This window comes from Vicugna pacos, chromosome 17, assembly GCF_048564905.1.
Source record: "Vicugna pacos chromosome 17, VicPac4, whole genome shotgun sequence".
In the NCBI taxonomy this organism is placed as follows: Eukaryota; Metazoa; Chordata; class Mammalia; order Artiodactyla; family Camelidae; genus Vicugna; species Vicugna pacos.
The window spans coordinates 14,358,725-14,372,100 of record NC_133003.1 but is presented as its reverse complement, the minus strand read 5'-3'; the positions used below and the strand labels follow the sequence as shown (position 1 = coordinate 14,372,100).

General features: G+C 54.6%; 1 protein-coding gene across 2 annotated transcripts in view; it reads left to right on the top strand.

Moving 5' to 3' along the window:
* Positions 1-13,376, top strand: part of SCN5A (sodium voltage-gated channel alpha subunit 5) — a 105,535-nt gene that overhangs the window by 16,423 nt on the left and 75,736 nt on the right. For both annotated transcript variants that reach the window (XM_072941010.1, XM_072941007.1), the window contains exons 3-4: positions 4,011-4,336; positions 6,858-6,976. In XM_072941010.1, coding sequence (XP_072797111.1) covers positions 4,064-4,336; positions 6,858-6,976 — 392 coding nt within the window. In that variant the 5' untranslated portion in view covers positions 4,011-4,063. The remainder of the gene's footprint in view (positions 1-4,010; positions 4,337-6,857; positions 6,977-13,376) is intronic.

Genomic DNA, 13,376 nt, shown 5'->3' with positions numbered 1-13,376 from the left:
CAGGAATTTTAGTGCTAAAACTAGGCAAGTCCTGTGCGTCCCTCCTCCACCCTGACAGTACATGGCTGCACTGCGGGCTGCCAGGCTGTCATGTCCTGTGTCAGGACATTGTGGCCACGATTGACTGAGCACCAGCTGTGTGCCCTGTGCATTCAGGAAATCTTCCTTTACGAAGAGACAAAAAGAGGAGACAGTCCAGGGGAGTCCAGTTTCTGGTGTCAACAGTCAATATTCTCTCCCTACTGCATCCGCGCCCTGATGTGAATTCTCATACCTACAGGCCAGTGACTCAGAGGACAGGAGACCCAGGAGCTCAGTCTCCTGGCCCAGAGGAGGGGGGATCGGTGTGGTTGGACAGTCAGAGAGGAGAGATGGGAAGAAGGATGTCAGGAGGAACCAGTTTGAAAAGGGGGGTTCACAGTTTGCCCCCAATAACTTTCGGGAGCCAGCCAAACTTAGGGAGAGATGCACCCAACAACAACGTTAATGAACTTGGCACAGGATGGAGTAGGGGATCCCTAGAGCTTGAGTGATGCTGATAGGACAGAGGAAACTGACCTGGGAAGAGGGATCAGCTAGAAGGAGCTGTCCCAGTCTGAGGAGCAGGTGTAAGTCTGGTGCAGGCAGAGAAGCTGGTGCAGATGGAAAGACTGTTGTAAGTAGAGAAGCTGGTGCAGGTGGAGAAGCTGGTGCAGGTGGAGAAGCTGGTGCAGATGGAAAGGCTGTTGTAAGTAGAGAAGCTAGTGCAGGTGGAGAAGCTGGTGCAGATGGAAAGGCTGTTGTAAGTAGAGAAGCTGGTGCAGGTGGAGAAGCTGGTGCAGGTGGAGAAGCTGTCCTGGGTGAGGGTGGGTCATAGCGTGCCGGCATCTAGAAGAAAAGCTGTGATCTTTGAATCAAATCAGGTTCAGGCCCTTCTATATGTTGCAACTGTGCGAAACAGAGGCCCCCTGCACTTCCCCAGCCCGAGTGGGTCCTCCCCGAAAAGCTGGGGGCCCACCCTCCTAGGACTGAGGAGTATGGTTGAACCTGAGTCTGGAGTGTTCTCGAATCTACCCGACCTCTGCTCATCCTGGCATTGTCAGAAACCTTGCAGCCAGAGCTCAGCCTGTCTCAGCCTCAGCAGGGCGGGGGCCATGAGCTGCTGAAGAAAGGGCAGGGCCAGAGCCAGGTGCAGGCAGCGGGAGAACAAGGGAGAAAACGGATCCTACCCGCCTACAGTGAGCCGCCTGTGGGGGCCTGGAGACAAAGGATGCTCCTGGCAGGTTTACTTTGGAACCTGACGCTGCCTGGCTGCTCTGGAGTCTGGTTTCACAAACCACTGAGCCCAAAGGTTTGGGTGCCCTGCTGGAGGCCAGGGTGGGCCTAATAAGTGTTGTAATTGTGAAGCAGAGTTGGCATTCATGATATTCGAGATACCTACAGCCCCTGTAATGAGAAAGGGAAATATCTGCATTTCTGTTGGTCACAGATACTGCTAACACTTCCGTTTGGCTGCGTGCATTCATAGTGGAAGGAAATGTTCGATCATTTCAGGTAGAGGTTAATAAGAATGAGATGCAATTTCCTCCTGAATTTTTCCCCCTCCCCCAAAGAGGTCTGTAAGTTGTCCCTAAACCACAAGGACAAGCAAAGCTTATCTCCTGACTGTTGGCCATGGGGAGAGTGGTTATCCAGTTGGAGACTGGAGGGGACCCTCAGTTAGAGGAACTGGAAATGATCTATTTCTCTCCCTGGGTGCTAGCTACCAGTTGAGTTCAGTTTGTGGAAATTCATTCACCTGTGTGTACACTTAGGATATGGGCACCAATCTGTATGAACAGTTGATTTCAATACAGATTTTCAAGGTGCTTTTACTAGAACAGATGTATATGCAAGTGCAGGCTTGCCTGCACACACACACACACACACACACACCCCACGCACATCACACAGACACCGGTATGTACCGGTGAAGCCTCCGTAGGTCCATGGCCATACACGTGTCTCCAGAACCCTTGCAGGCATGTGGACACAGATGGATACAGTGAGACAGAGAACACTATTTTTAGGAAATAATTCCAAGCAAGAGAGGAGGCTTCCTGATTCACAGGACTAGTGATTGCTCACAGTGGAGAGGATTGCCCTGCAAGGGCTGCTGCCATCCAGGCTGGCTTATTGTTGTTGCTGGGTTGTTTTTTTTTTTTAATAAAAAGAATAGTGACTTTATTGTTTTTGTAAAAATAAGACAAGACCATCATAAATAATTCAAGAACTGAAGAAAAGCACAAAGGAGAAAGTTTCAAATTACCCAAATTTCCCCCAGCCAAGGGAAAAAAAAAATCACCATTCGCGTTTGGGGACGAGTTCTGTGTTCACTCAAAAATGGAAGGGGACAGGCTTTTATAAAACGGGACCCTCCTCCCTCACCGGCTCTTTTTTAAACAAAGATGTTTAACTTTACTTGAACGAAGCAGAAGAACCAGGCACTGCAGGATGGAGTGGTTCTGAAAGTGTGCGTCCTGGGCCCTCTCTCCTCTGGCTTCTTCACACATTCCGTGTTGCACTTCCCCAGGGACCAGAGGTGCCCTTTTGAGACCTGGTTGTGTTGTGTTTGCTTGTTGTTTACCTGTTGCCTGGCCAGGTGCCTACTTCAAGGTGCTTAGGGCCCGGGCCCTCTGCAGGGTATGAGCAGGGGTCGGGGTGGCAGCCACCCCTTGGGGTCATTTGTGACGTGTTCCCGAGGAGTAAGATCAAGGCAAGGCTGGTCTTTGACGGAAAGGGATTCTGTGCCGGCAGAGATGGCCAACAGGTGCCTGGCCAGCCCTGGGTTTGATGTGGTAATTAGTGACACTGCCTCCCTCTCCGAGTGCATCCCGGTCAGGAGCTATGCTGACCACATCCTGTTTTGGTGGGGCAGTTGGCACATTCTCTGGCCTCTGTGTCATAATCAGAGTCTGTTCACACCAAGTCCCGGATCATCTGAGGCGACCAGGGGCCATATGCTCCCGGGGTGGCGTCACATGTGTGTGCCGGCTGGACGTCCTAGTGGAGGCGCGGTCACCATTTTCTGGTTCTGCTGTTGCTCGGGGTGGGTCGTCATTTGTTCAAACCAGGGGAGGGGAGTGAGTGGAGGCGTCAGGAGTCTGGGATGCTCCGACAGCGTTTCCCATCTCTGGAAGGATGCCTCACTCTGGGGATTTCTTTGAGAGCCTCTCTGGGGGTTCTGCTGCAGCTGTGTATACCAGAGCGCCAACATCTGGATGACATCTGCAAAGCTGTTGCCCAGCTGTTTCCCCAAACCTGCAGGATTTGCCTGGGTCTCAGTCAGCAGATCCAGATGCCCCATCAGTTGCCAGATGTTGGCCCCTCCGTGCCCCAGGTGAAGTCTGGGCACCACCCCCTCCCACACAGGCACATGGTGCTGTGGGAAGACCAGACAGAGTGCCCCCCACCCTCTGGCCCCACCACCCAGGCCCAGAGTTTGGGCATCGGCCCAGGAGGCCTCTGATCCCCCCATAGGGCCTCAGGGTTTCCTCAGAGGAGATGAGCTGAGAGGAAGCACTGGGTAGCTTCTAATGCCCTTGCCCCTCATTCGTTTGTTCAGGACCAGCCCTGCCAGAGATCTGGAATGAAATGATGACAGGCCCCCTCCGCGTCAGCCCAGGGTGGGTTGGCACTAGTTGTGAGAAGTGTCTCAGAGTGGGCTTGGCTAAGGAACCGACTAGTGTGAGTGCTTCCTTCTGTACTGAGTGGGGCAGAAGGAAGGCTCCCCAGTGGCCCAGTCTCTCCTGCCTACTTGCGTTCAGATGTGCTCGTTGGGATGGGAAAGGGAGGAGTGACCCTCCTGCCGGTCCCCACGCACACCCCGCAGCCTGGAGGGCTCTGGCTTTACCCAGGCTGGCATCCACCAGGTGTGCCTGTGGCAAGGTGGGGAACCTGTGGTCTGGGAGCATCTTTGCTGGTCCTTCCCTCCACCCGCACAGCCACTCCCTGCTGGGCACAGCAGCAGCCCTGGTGTCTGTGTCTTCCAGCTTCCCCACAGGCAGCGTGAGGACAGCCTGTGCCCCAGAAGCAGGATGAGAAGATGGCAGACTTCCTGTTACCTCGGGGCACCAGCAGCTTCCGCAGGTTCACCCGGGAGTCCCTGGTGGCCATCGAGAAGCGCATGGCGGAGAAGCAGGCCCGAGGCTCGGCCACCTCGCAGGAGAGCCGAGATGGGCTGCCTGAGGAGGAGGCTCCCGGGCCCCAGCTGGACCTGCAGGCCTCCAAAAAGCTGCCGGATCTCTATGGCAACCCGCCCCGAGAGCTCATCGGGGAGCCCCTGGAGGACCTGGACCCCTTCTACAGCACCCAAAAGGTGACTGACGCCACCCCTGCCACGCTTGCCTGAAGTTCCCCCATCAACTCGGCAGACAGGAGAGGGCCTTGCCTCCACGCAGGGCTCTGTTTGGGGCCAGCTTCCCTGGGCTTTGAGGGAGTGAGTCGTTGGTGATCTATATTCCAATCACCTTAACTTTGGTGTTGTGGAGTAAAGGGCCACAATTATGCAGCCTGAGATGGTTTCGTATTATGAAAGAAAGAGCAGGCAGCCACAGTTGAAATCTTGCCTCCTTGCGGAATATCTACTTTGCGAATCATCTGCGGTTAGATTTTCACCCTGGAGGACTCCCCTGTCCCGTGGTGTGTGTGAATTGGAGTTGGGCACTGAGTCCTGTCCTGAGTTGAGTTTGGGCCCCAGAGCACAGTATGTGATCCCTTCTGTTAATCAGGGGTGGTGTGTAGCCCCCACCCCCTGCCCCAGAGAATCTGCTGGCTGTTGGCTGTGTCCAGGTGGCTCAGGCTGGGGCCCATGGCAGCAGTGTCCTAGGCCTTGTGAGCCGGCAGTGGGACTGTGACGGCCGTGGGAAATCTGAGAGGGGTGGGGAGGGGGTTGCTCTGCTATTGTCCCCGCTGAGTGTAGGGAGAGGAAGTGGCTTTTGTCCACGAGACAGGGTAACTCAAGCTTCCTCCAGCACAGATTTCTACCCAGGAGGTAAATCCCCTGTCTGGGTCCCCTGCCCTGCCCTCTTGGGACTATGTGCCCAGCCCTGCACATGTGGCCAGACCAGGAGCACACAGGGCTCCTGCAGAGGCCTGGTCCCCACCCCAGCTGCCCATATTTCGGGCCTCACTGCTGGAGGAGGAAGGCAGCTTTGAATCTGGGGGAGGCCTTTCCCCAGAAGGCTGGGTCCAAAGAGGTTGGTTCCTGCCCACATCTCTGCAGTCAGTACCAGGGCTGGGGAAGCACTGAGGGAAGATAGGGTTGGTGTTCCCAGGGTGAATGTGAGCACCTGGTGGGTATGAGTGTGTGTGTGTCAGGGTCGCCAGGCACCTCAGTGTGTGTCACTGGGCTTTGAGACTGCATTGAGGGTGGGCGTGGGCACGACTGTCTCTGTGTGCATGCACTTGTGAGTGGGTGGGTAGGCGAAGCCCACCCAGGCTATATGCACAGATGGGAGATGGGACCTTGAACTTGGTCCTGCTTTCCCCCGGTTCAAGTGACTCAAGCAGGGTTGAGGTCAGGGGCTGTGGCCACAGCTGGTGTTAGAGTTAGACTGGACACTGGGATTAGTCAGGATGGGTGGGTCTAGGTTATGGTTGGTCAGAGCTGGAAGTAAGAATTAGGGTCAGGGTTAAGGCCACAGCTGGGAACGAGCCAAGGTTTGAGTGGCGAATCAAAGTGGCAGTGAGGTTGGAGTTAGCTGGGACAGGCAGGAGTCATGGCAGGGGGACCTAACTGAGCGTGGAGCCAGGGCTGGGCCAGGCTCTTCAGGGCTGGTGGCAGTTGAGCTTGGAAGGAGTCAGGGACACTCTCTCTCCTGTCCCTGTGACTGGGGACACTTGAGCGGTGGCCCCCGGTAGGATTCTGGTCTCTAACCTGTCTCTCCTTGCTGACCCCTGGCCACACTTCCTGCAGTCCTATGGGGTGACGCAGGCACCACAGCAGAACTTTCGGTCCTCATCCATCTGGTCACCTTGTCTCCTAGGCCCAGATGAAATAGAACCTTATCTCACCAGCTCAGCTCTGGGAGAAGCACAGCCCCAGAGCCGTGCCACCTCTGCTGCACCCGCCAGAGCCTGGGCATGGGGGATAGACCACTGTCCTCAAGGGCGACGTCCAGCTCAAACGTCCGCTTGATGTGCATGTGTCTCAGCCTCCAGCATTCACTGTCCACTCCCATGCCCCATTGTGCTGTGTAGACAGTATCTTCTGGAAGTTTGGGGAGTAGGTTTACCCCGGGCTGCCCATGATCCCCTGAGGGAGACACTAGGTCATGTCCTCTGGGTTGGATGGGGCTCCATCTGTCCTGGACTCCAGGAGACAGAGTCCCAGGGAAAGCGTCTCTCTCCTGGGCTGGGTTCTGTATTTTCCTCATCCCCACACCTCACTCATTAGTCCTCCCTGCTGACCCAGCTCCCTCATCAGGCCCTCATTCCTCAGAGGGCCCGGTGGGGAAGTGCACAGGGGTCAGAATGGAGAGGGAAAGCAGGGGGCCTTGGCTGGGTCCCGGCCTTGGCCGTGACAGCAGCTTGGCTCAGATCAAGAAAGGCCCCTTCTTTTTGGGACTGTAATTTTGAAATGAAACTAAATCCCACCCAACCTGATATTCCCCAATCTCTCATAATCCCCGATCTCGTCCCACCCCAGCCGTGGGCAACCTAGAGAGGGTCCACCAACCTGCCAAATGTGCTGGCTTCCTTCTACCCGCACCCTCCCTCAGACCCTCCCTTCTTCTCCCTCTGCCCCTCAGCCAGAGTTCTGGCTGCCCCCACCCAAAGCCTCTCTCAGTAAGGGCCTAGGGACTGTCACCCAACCTAAAGCAGCTCTCTGTCCACAGACCTTCATCGTGCTGAATAAAGGCAAGACCATTTTCCGGTTCAGTGCCACCAACGCCTTGTATGTCCTCAGCCCCTTCCACCCCATTCGGAGAGTGGCCGTGAAGATTCTGGTTCATTCATATCCTTTGCAGTCAGTCCCTGCCTTGCGTACCCCCTGGGTCCCACATAGCAGGTGGGCAGGGTGTTTTGGGCTGAGGGTGGTGCTGATTCCTAGTCGCTCCTCACTGATGGCAGGCAGTGGTCACCACCTGGTTGGAAATCAGTTGGAAATCAGCTGGTTGGAAATCAGTTTCTCGGACCCCACCCCAGACCTGCTGAATCCATACCTGCAGTTTAACAAGATCCCAGGGGATTGCAGACATATGAAAATTTGGGAAATTCTGCCCTGATTCTTCGGGAGAGAAATGTCCTAAAAGCTAAGCTGTTGAGGATCCCAGAAGAAATGAGGCTGGTCTGTGCCCCCTGGCTCTGATCTTGGCTCCACATGTCTCCTCTCACCGCAAGCCCTCGGCTGGACACCGCCCCACCCACTCGCGGGGACCTCAGGCAGGTCGCTGGGGCTCAGCCTCCAGTTTATTCACACGTGGGCCTCTTTTGAGGGAGGCAACACTTGCTTTTTGATTAGGTGTTGACAAAATGTTTGCAGTTTCAGAGTATCTCAGAGAACTCTGGTTAGCATCAAATTATATAAACCACAGCCTGAAAATGCTGGAGGCTGCAGGGAGGCGCAGTGGAATAAGGGGTGGGTACCGGTCTTCGGGCCCTAGGAGGCCCCTTCCAGGCTGAGCACGGGACAGGGAGATAGCTGTTCTCTGGACTTCAGGAAAGGGGCCCCGTCAATGGAGCCTCTCAGGAAGGGCAGGTGTCCGGCCGTGGAGTCAGAGGTGTCTGTGTTTCACTGTAATGGCCTGGGCAGCCTTGCTTCAGCTGCAGCTGGCCTGGCTGTTAATTGAATCAGTGCTGCTGGGCTCAGCAGTGTGATTAGTGGTGAGGCTGGCAGGCTGGCCCCAGAGAGCTCCCCAAGGTCCCCCCTCAGTTTCCATTCTGGGTGACCTTTTCTGAGGCCAAGGCAAAGGCCTCACCCATTAACCTCTGGGCAGGGCAGGAGGCTCTGAGTAACTGAGATAGATGCTGACAGCTTGGGGGCCTTTCCTGTCCAGGCAGGGGTGAGGGGTGCTCCTTCACAGCTTCGCTGTCTGCCCACCTGTGTCCCAGTGCCTGATCCCTACCCCCAGGGCCAGTCCTGGGGGCTCTGGACCCCATTTGTTCTCTGCCTGCAGACCCTCTCCAGCCCCCTCCCGCTTGCTCCTGCATTTCTCATGGGGATCCTGAGACAGGTAGGTCCAGGGAAACCCTCCCACACAGGCCATGGCTGTGGCATCAGCAGGGTGGTCTCTAGGGTGGGCAGACACTGTGGGGAAGGCCTGTATACAGGGGGCAACCTGCCATTCACAGCTGCATCTTAACTTTGGGAGGCAAGGGTGGTTCTAGGTTTAATTTTGAGTCATTCTGTGACTATTTCCCAGCTTCCTGTAGGTGCCAGGCACGTTGTTTATCAAGCTGAATAAGACCCTGTCCTTGCCCTTTGGGAATTTTACAGCCCCCAAGAGTGGTTAGACAGGCACACGAGTAGTGTCTGTCCTTCCTGCTGGCGGTGTGTGGGCTCAGCCTGATGAGAGCGGTGCAGCAGGAGGAACGGCCAGCCTTCTTCTTGCTCTGAGCCTGTCTCCCGCCTCACTCCAAGGGCGTGGCCTCCCTGAAAGCACACTCCGGCTTCCACCTGGGGCTTCTTCTCCAGGTATCTAGCCAACCCTGCTGTTTGGCAGCCCCTGGAGATGCAACAGCAGCCCCTGGAGATGCAGTGGCAGCCCCAGGGTTCCTACCAGGCTGGGCTACAGGCCGGCTGAGGCCAGGAAGGCAGGTGGGCACGGGAGGTGGTGGGGGCAGTGGAAACCCTAGCCTGTCCAGAGCGTCCACCGAGCCATGGTTCTGAGGCTGTGAGGGGCTGGTTCCACCTGACAGGGCCCGCCTGGCCCTGAGGCCTGTGAGGCGGACCTTGTCCCCAAGGACAGCTGCCCCAGGGAAGTGGCTCTGCATCAGGGAGGCCCTGGGCTAGGCTCCCAGCGGCAGCCTTGAGGCTCCGCTGCCTGGAGATGGGAGCACACTGCTGGTCTTCAACAGCGCCCCTTAGTGGGCTCAGGGGACACTGAGGGAGAGGAAGGGGCCTGGACTTTGTGTCCTGTGTCTTTGAGCCCTGCCATCACAGTGTGGGACACTGAGCAGCAGCAGTCAGCATCACTGGGATCTTCTAGGAATTGCCAAATCTCTGGCCCCACCTCAGAAACCATATTTTAGGAAGGTCTCCACAATTTGTGTGCGTGCTGCTCTAAGGCAAATGTTTCCAAATGTCCATCTGTGAGTGGCACCTGGGAAGTTTGTTAAAAATGCAGATTCCTAGCCCTTTCCAGACCAGAATCGCCAGTGTAAGGTCTAGAAATCTACCAGCTTTCCATTCATTTCTGTGGGTTTTTTTTAAATCGAGATATAGTTCACATACTGTAAAATTTACCATTTAAAAGTGTACAATTCAGTGTACTTTAGTATATTCATAAGGTTGTGCAACCACCACCACTAATTCCAAAACATTTTTATCTCCTTAGAAAGAAACCTCGTGCTCATTACCAGTCACTATGCATTTCTAATGCACACGGATTTCATGTTTTGAATTATGAACTCTCTCCTCATATTTTTTAAAAATTGTGGTAGAAAACGTATAACATAAAATTGACCATCTTAACCACTTTTCAGTGCCCAGTACAGTGGTGTTAACTATCATTCGCTCTCTACAACTTCTTCATGTTGCAGAACTGAAACTCTATCCACTGTTGGCTTGCCATTTTAATAGCCATTCAAATATCTTAAGTCTTCAGTGTTCAAAGTTCTGTGCCAGGCCCTTTGGAAAGGGCAGTAGGGGCAAAGACCAACTTAAAAGGGGGCAGAACCGCAGCCCCTGCTCTCAAGAAAGAAAGCCCGTTTATGTGCAGTCGTCCAGGCGTTCGCAGTGACGCACTGGCGAGCCCGCGGCTTTGCTCTGGGCTCCACGCTTACAGTGCGTCCCTGGGAAGTTGCCTAAAAAGTAAATATGGGCATGTAGAATTTTTTTTTCCTGATGTATTTTTGTTATAATCCTGCAGGATGTGTTCCTGCCAGGATTAAAAGAAACCAACAGAAATCCAAATTCCACTGCAGTCACATTCAGAGAGGCCGCACGTTCATGGCAAAAAGCGTTTTGCCTTCCTCGGGTGCACAGGATCTGTTCACAAAATCCTCCCACGTTCCTCTAGCAGATTCAAATGGACAATCAAACCGTGTGCGTGTGTGTGTGTGTGTGCGCACGCGCATGCATGTTGATTTAATAGCACAAATATATGAAAATGCCCCCCCCTTTAATTCCCTTCTCTTTGGGAGTTTTTTGTTGTTGTTTTTTTTTTTTTTTTGACTCCTTAGGATTTAAAGACAGGCAGCCCCAGTTTCAGGCATTCCCCACAACCCATGCTGGCAGCCCTTGCTGGCATTTTAATCATGAGGCTGGGAGTGGGTGGCTGGGGACAATGACATGACAGGATTGAAGATGTTCAGCTGAGCTCAGCCCTGGAGAGCTGGCCTTTGCCTCTGCCCACACATGAAACCTGCTCAATCATCAGCCTGAAACCACTAGGCAGTGCAAACAGGTGTGTCCTGGCCAGGAGTGCTCTTGACTTACCTCCCTGATATTGGCTGCATGCGTGGCTCCAGGGAGGACCTGGGGATGCTTTGGTCAGAGTCCCCTGGACTAGAGGCTCGGTCTAGAGAGGAAGAGGTCACACAGACATATACTCAGGAGTGACTGAGAATAATGGAAGGGCCGTCCTCAAGGTTAGGAGAGCCAGGCAGTGTGTGGAGCAGTCAAGCAGCAGAGACCGGAGTCCACCGCATTTCCCCCGAGGCCATAGCTGTGTCTGGAAAAGCCAAATTCAGACAGGCAGCTCTGTACTTTCCCACTGTGCGACCCAGGCCCTGGCTGGCAGGACTTGGAAGGGCTGTCTGCTCTGGCTCTTCCCTAAGTCCAATCCAAGTCCCCAATCCAAGGTGGCCTGTCCACACCACTGCTCTCTGCCAAGGGCCCTTTTCTCCACTCTAACAAGAGCTGTGGGTCCGCTCAAGCCGGGAGAGGCTTGGTTCCACAGACTGGGATCTCCCTCGTTCTCAGCTTCACCATGACCAGCTGGGCTGATTGGTAGCTAGAGGAACCCTAGCCAGCCTTTACTGCCTCTCTAAATGCCTCCTCCAGGAAGCCTTCCTGCCTGGCCCCTAGCCAGCCTTCAGTGCTTGTCTAAATGCCTCCTCCAGGAAGCCCTCCTGTCCTACCCAGCCAGAGGTAGGGCTGGTTTCTCATAATATCCCATCTTGGAGCAGTTCAGGGGCTCAAATGGTTCCCTGTCTCCCACCCACGGCCAGGCACACGTGCTAACATGAGGTTTGTTCTTTAAAACAGTGAACAATTCCATTCCTCCTGGGTGGCCACCTGCTCACACTTTACAGAGCGCTTCACCCTTTGGTTTTACGTCCTGCCTTCTAGGCAGCAGAGTCCAAACAAGGGATAGCAGTCCAGCGTGGCAGATGAGGGCCTGAAACAGCACAAATGACACAGGCCCTTCAGTCTGGAGGCGAGGGAAAGGACCGGGGGTGACCTGTGGTGTCTCCGTTCTGAGACAGGCTCAGAGTGGAGGCCTCCATCAGCCTACAGCCATTTTCTGTGGCTGCTGTAACAAATCACCAGAAACTCAGTGGCTTAAAACAACACGGATTTATCATCTGACAGTTTCGGAGGTCGGAAGTCCAAAAAATGCTTACGGGGCCAAAGTCAAGATATCAGCAGGGCTGTGGTCATTTTTGGAGGTTTGAGGGGAGAATCTGTTTTCCAGGTTTTTCCATTTTCTAGAGGTTGTGTGAAATCCTCGTGAAATCCTTAGCTCTGGCTCTCCTCCATTTCCAAAGTCAGCAACAGCTGGCGGAGTCTTTCTCACAAGCATCGTGCTGACTCCTCCCTCCTCCTCTTATAAGGATCCAGTGATGACATTGGGCCCACCCAGATAATCCAGGATAATCTCCAGGTCCTTAATTTAATCACATCTGCAAAGTCCCTTTGGCGTATAAATTAACGTTTATAGTTTGCCGGGATTAGAATGTGGCTGTCTTTGAGATGGTGGGCTGTTGGGGGTGGGCATTATTCTACCTCCTATAGCATCTTTCAAGGTAACCTCTTTGTGCCTCAGTCTCGTCATCTCTAAAGTGGAGACAAAGACTCCACCTCCTGTGTTCTTGGGAGAATTGAATTAGCTAATGGATGCAGAGAGCAGAGCCTGGCACCCAGGAAGGGCTCATTAAGTACGTACTTTTAGCATCATTACCTTCACATTTCAGGAATCACCTGATCTTCAGTAGATGATTTAGCCACGCATCTGTGGAGATGAGTAAAGCCTGGTTGAGGGGCTTGTTAACTGCCTGGGCGAGGAGTGCCTTGCCAGGGAGCTGGGGTGTGAGGAAAGTGTGTCGGGGAGGAGAGCTACTGAGATGGGTACCTAATCTTGCCCTGGTAGGCCTGGCCACGGAGATACCAAACTGATGGAAGTACCCCAGTGCCTGGAGAGGTACCCCCTGGCCAGGGAGAAATCAAGGTTTCCTGGAGCCATGACCTCTTGAGCTGAGCAACTCTGGTTTGATTGGGCCCCCTCCCCCCTTAGGTGAGAAATCAGAGAATTCATTATAAGCTGAGGGCTGGGGCTGGCTGGCTATTGCTTGATTCCTTGGATTCCCTAGGAGGAGGGAGAAATCCTAGATTCCTTGAGAGGTCCCACCTCTCTCCCCAGCTGGGGCAGCCCCCCTGCTAGAAATCGGCACCCCAGCTCAGCCTCATCTCCAGTCTGACTGCATTGGGCTCCCCATTGGACATGAGGCTGGGCCACGCCACGGGAAAGGGTGGAGCTGGGAGGGAGGAAAGAGGCAGGCCCCTGGAGCTCATTTACTGCAGCCCCGGGGCAGCCCGTTGCAATAAACTTGCTGGCTGTCTGCACCTGCAGGGCTGAGGGTGGGGCAGTTTGGTGAGCGTGGGGGTAGCCGCAGGGAGTGGGAGGCTCAGCTTCCCTTCTTGGGCTGGGAAGAAGTTTTGTGAGGGCAGCAGAGCGTCCCTGTTCTGGGCCATGTACCTTGAGGGTGCCCCAGCCCACAGGAGGCCCAGGGTCTGTCCCTCTCTCTTCTGCGGGGCTTGAAGGTGAGGGAGGCCGTTGAGGTCAGTCAGTCAGAGCTTCCAGCCTGGAGTAGCAGCTGGGACTTGGAGCCAAAGAGTCTGGACTCAGACAAGGCCTGGAGGATGCCTGGGGCAGGGTAGAGGAGTGGGTCCCAGCATTTGAAGAGCCCCCCTTTTGTGGGGGGTACAGGTGGGCACTACCATTCAGGGAGCCAGACGTGCTAAAAGAAGG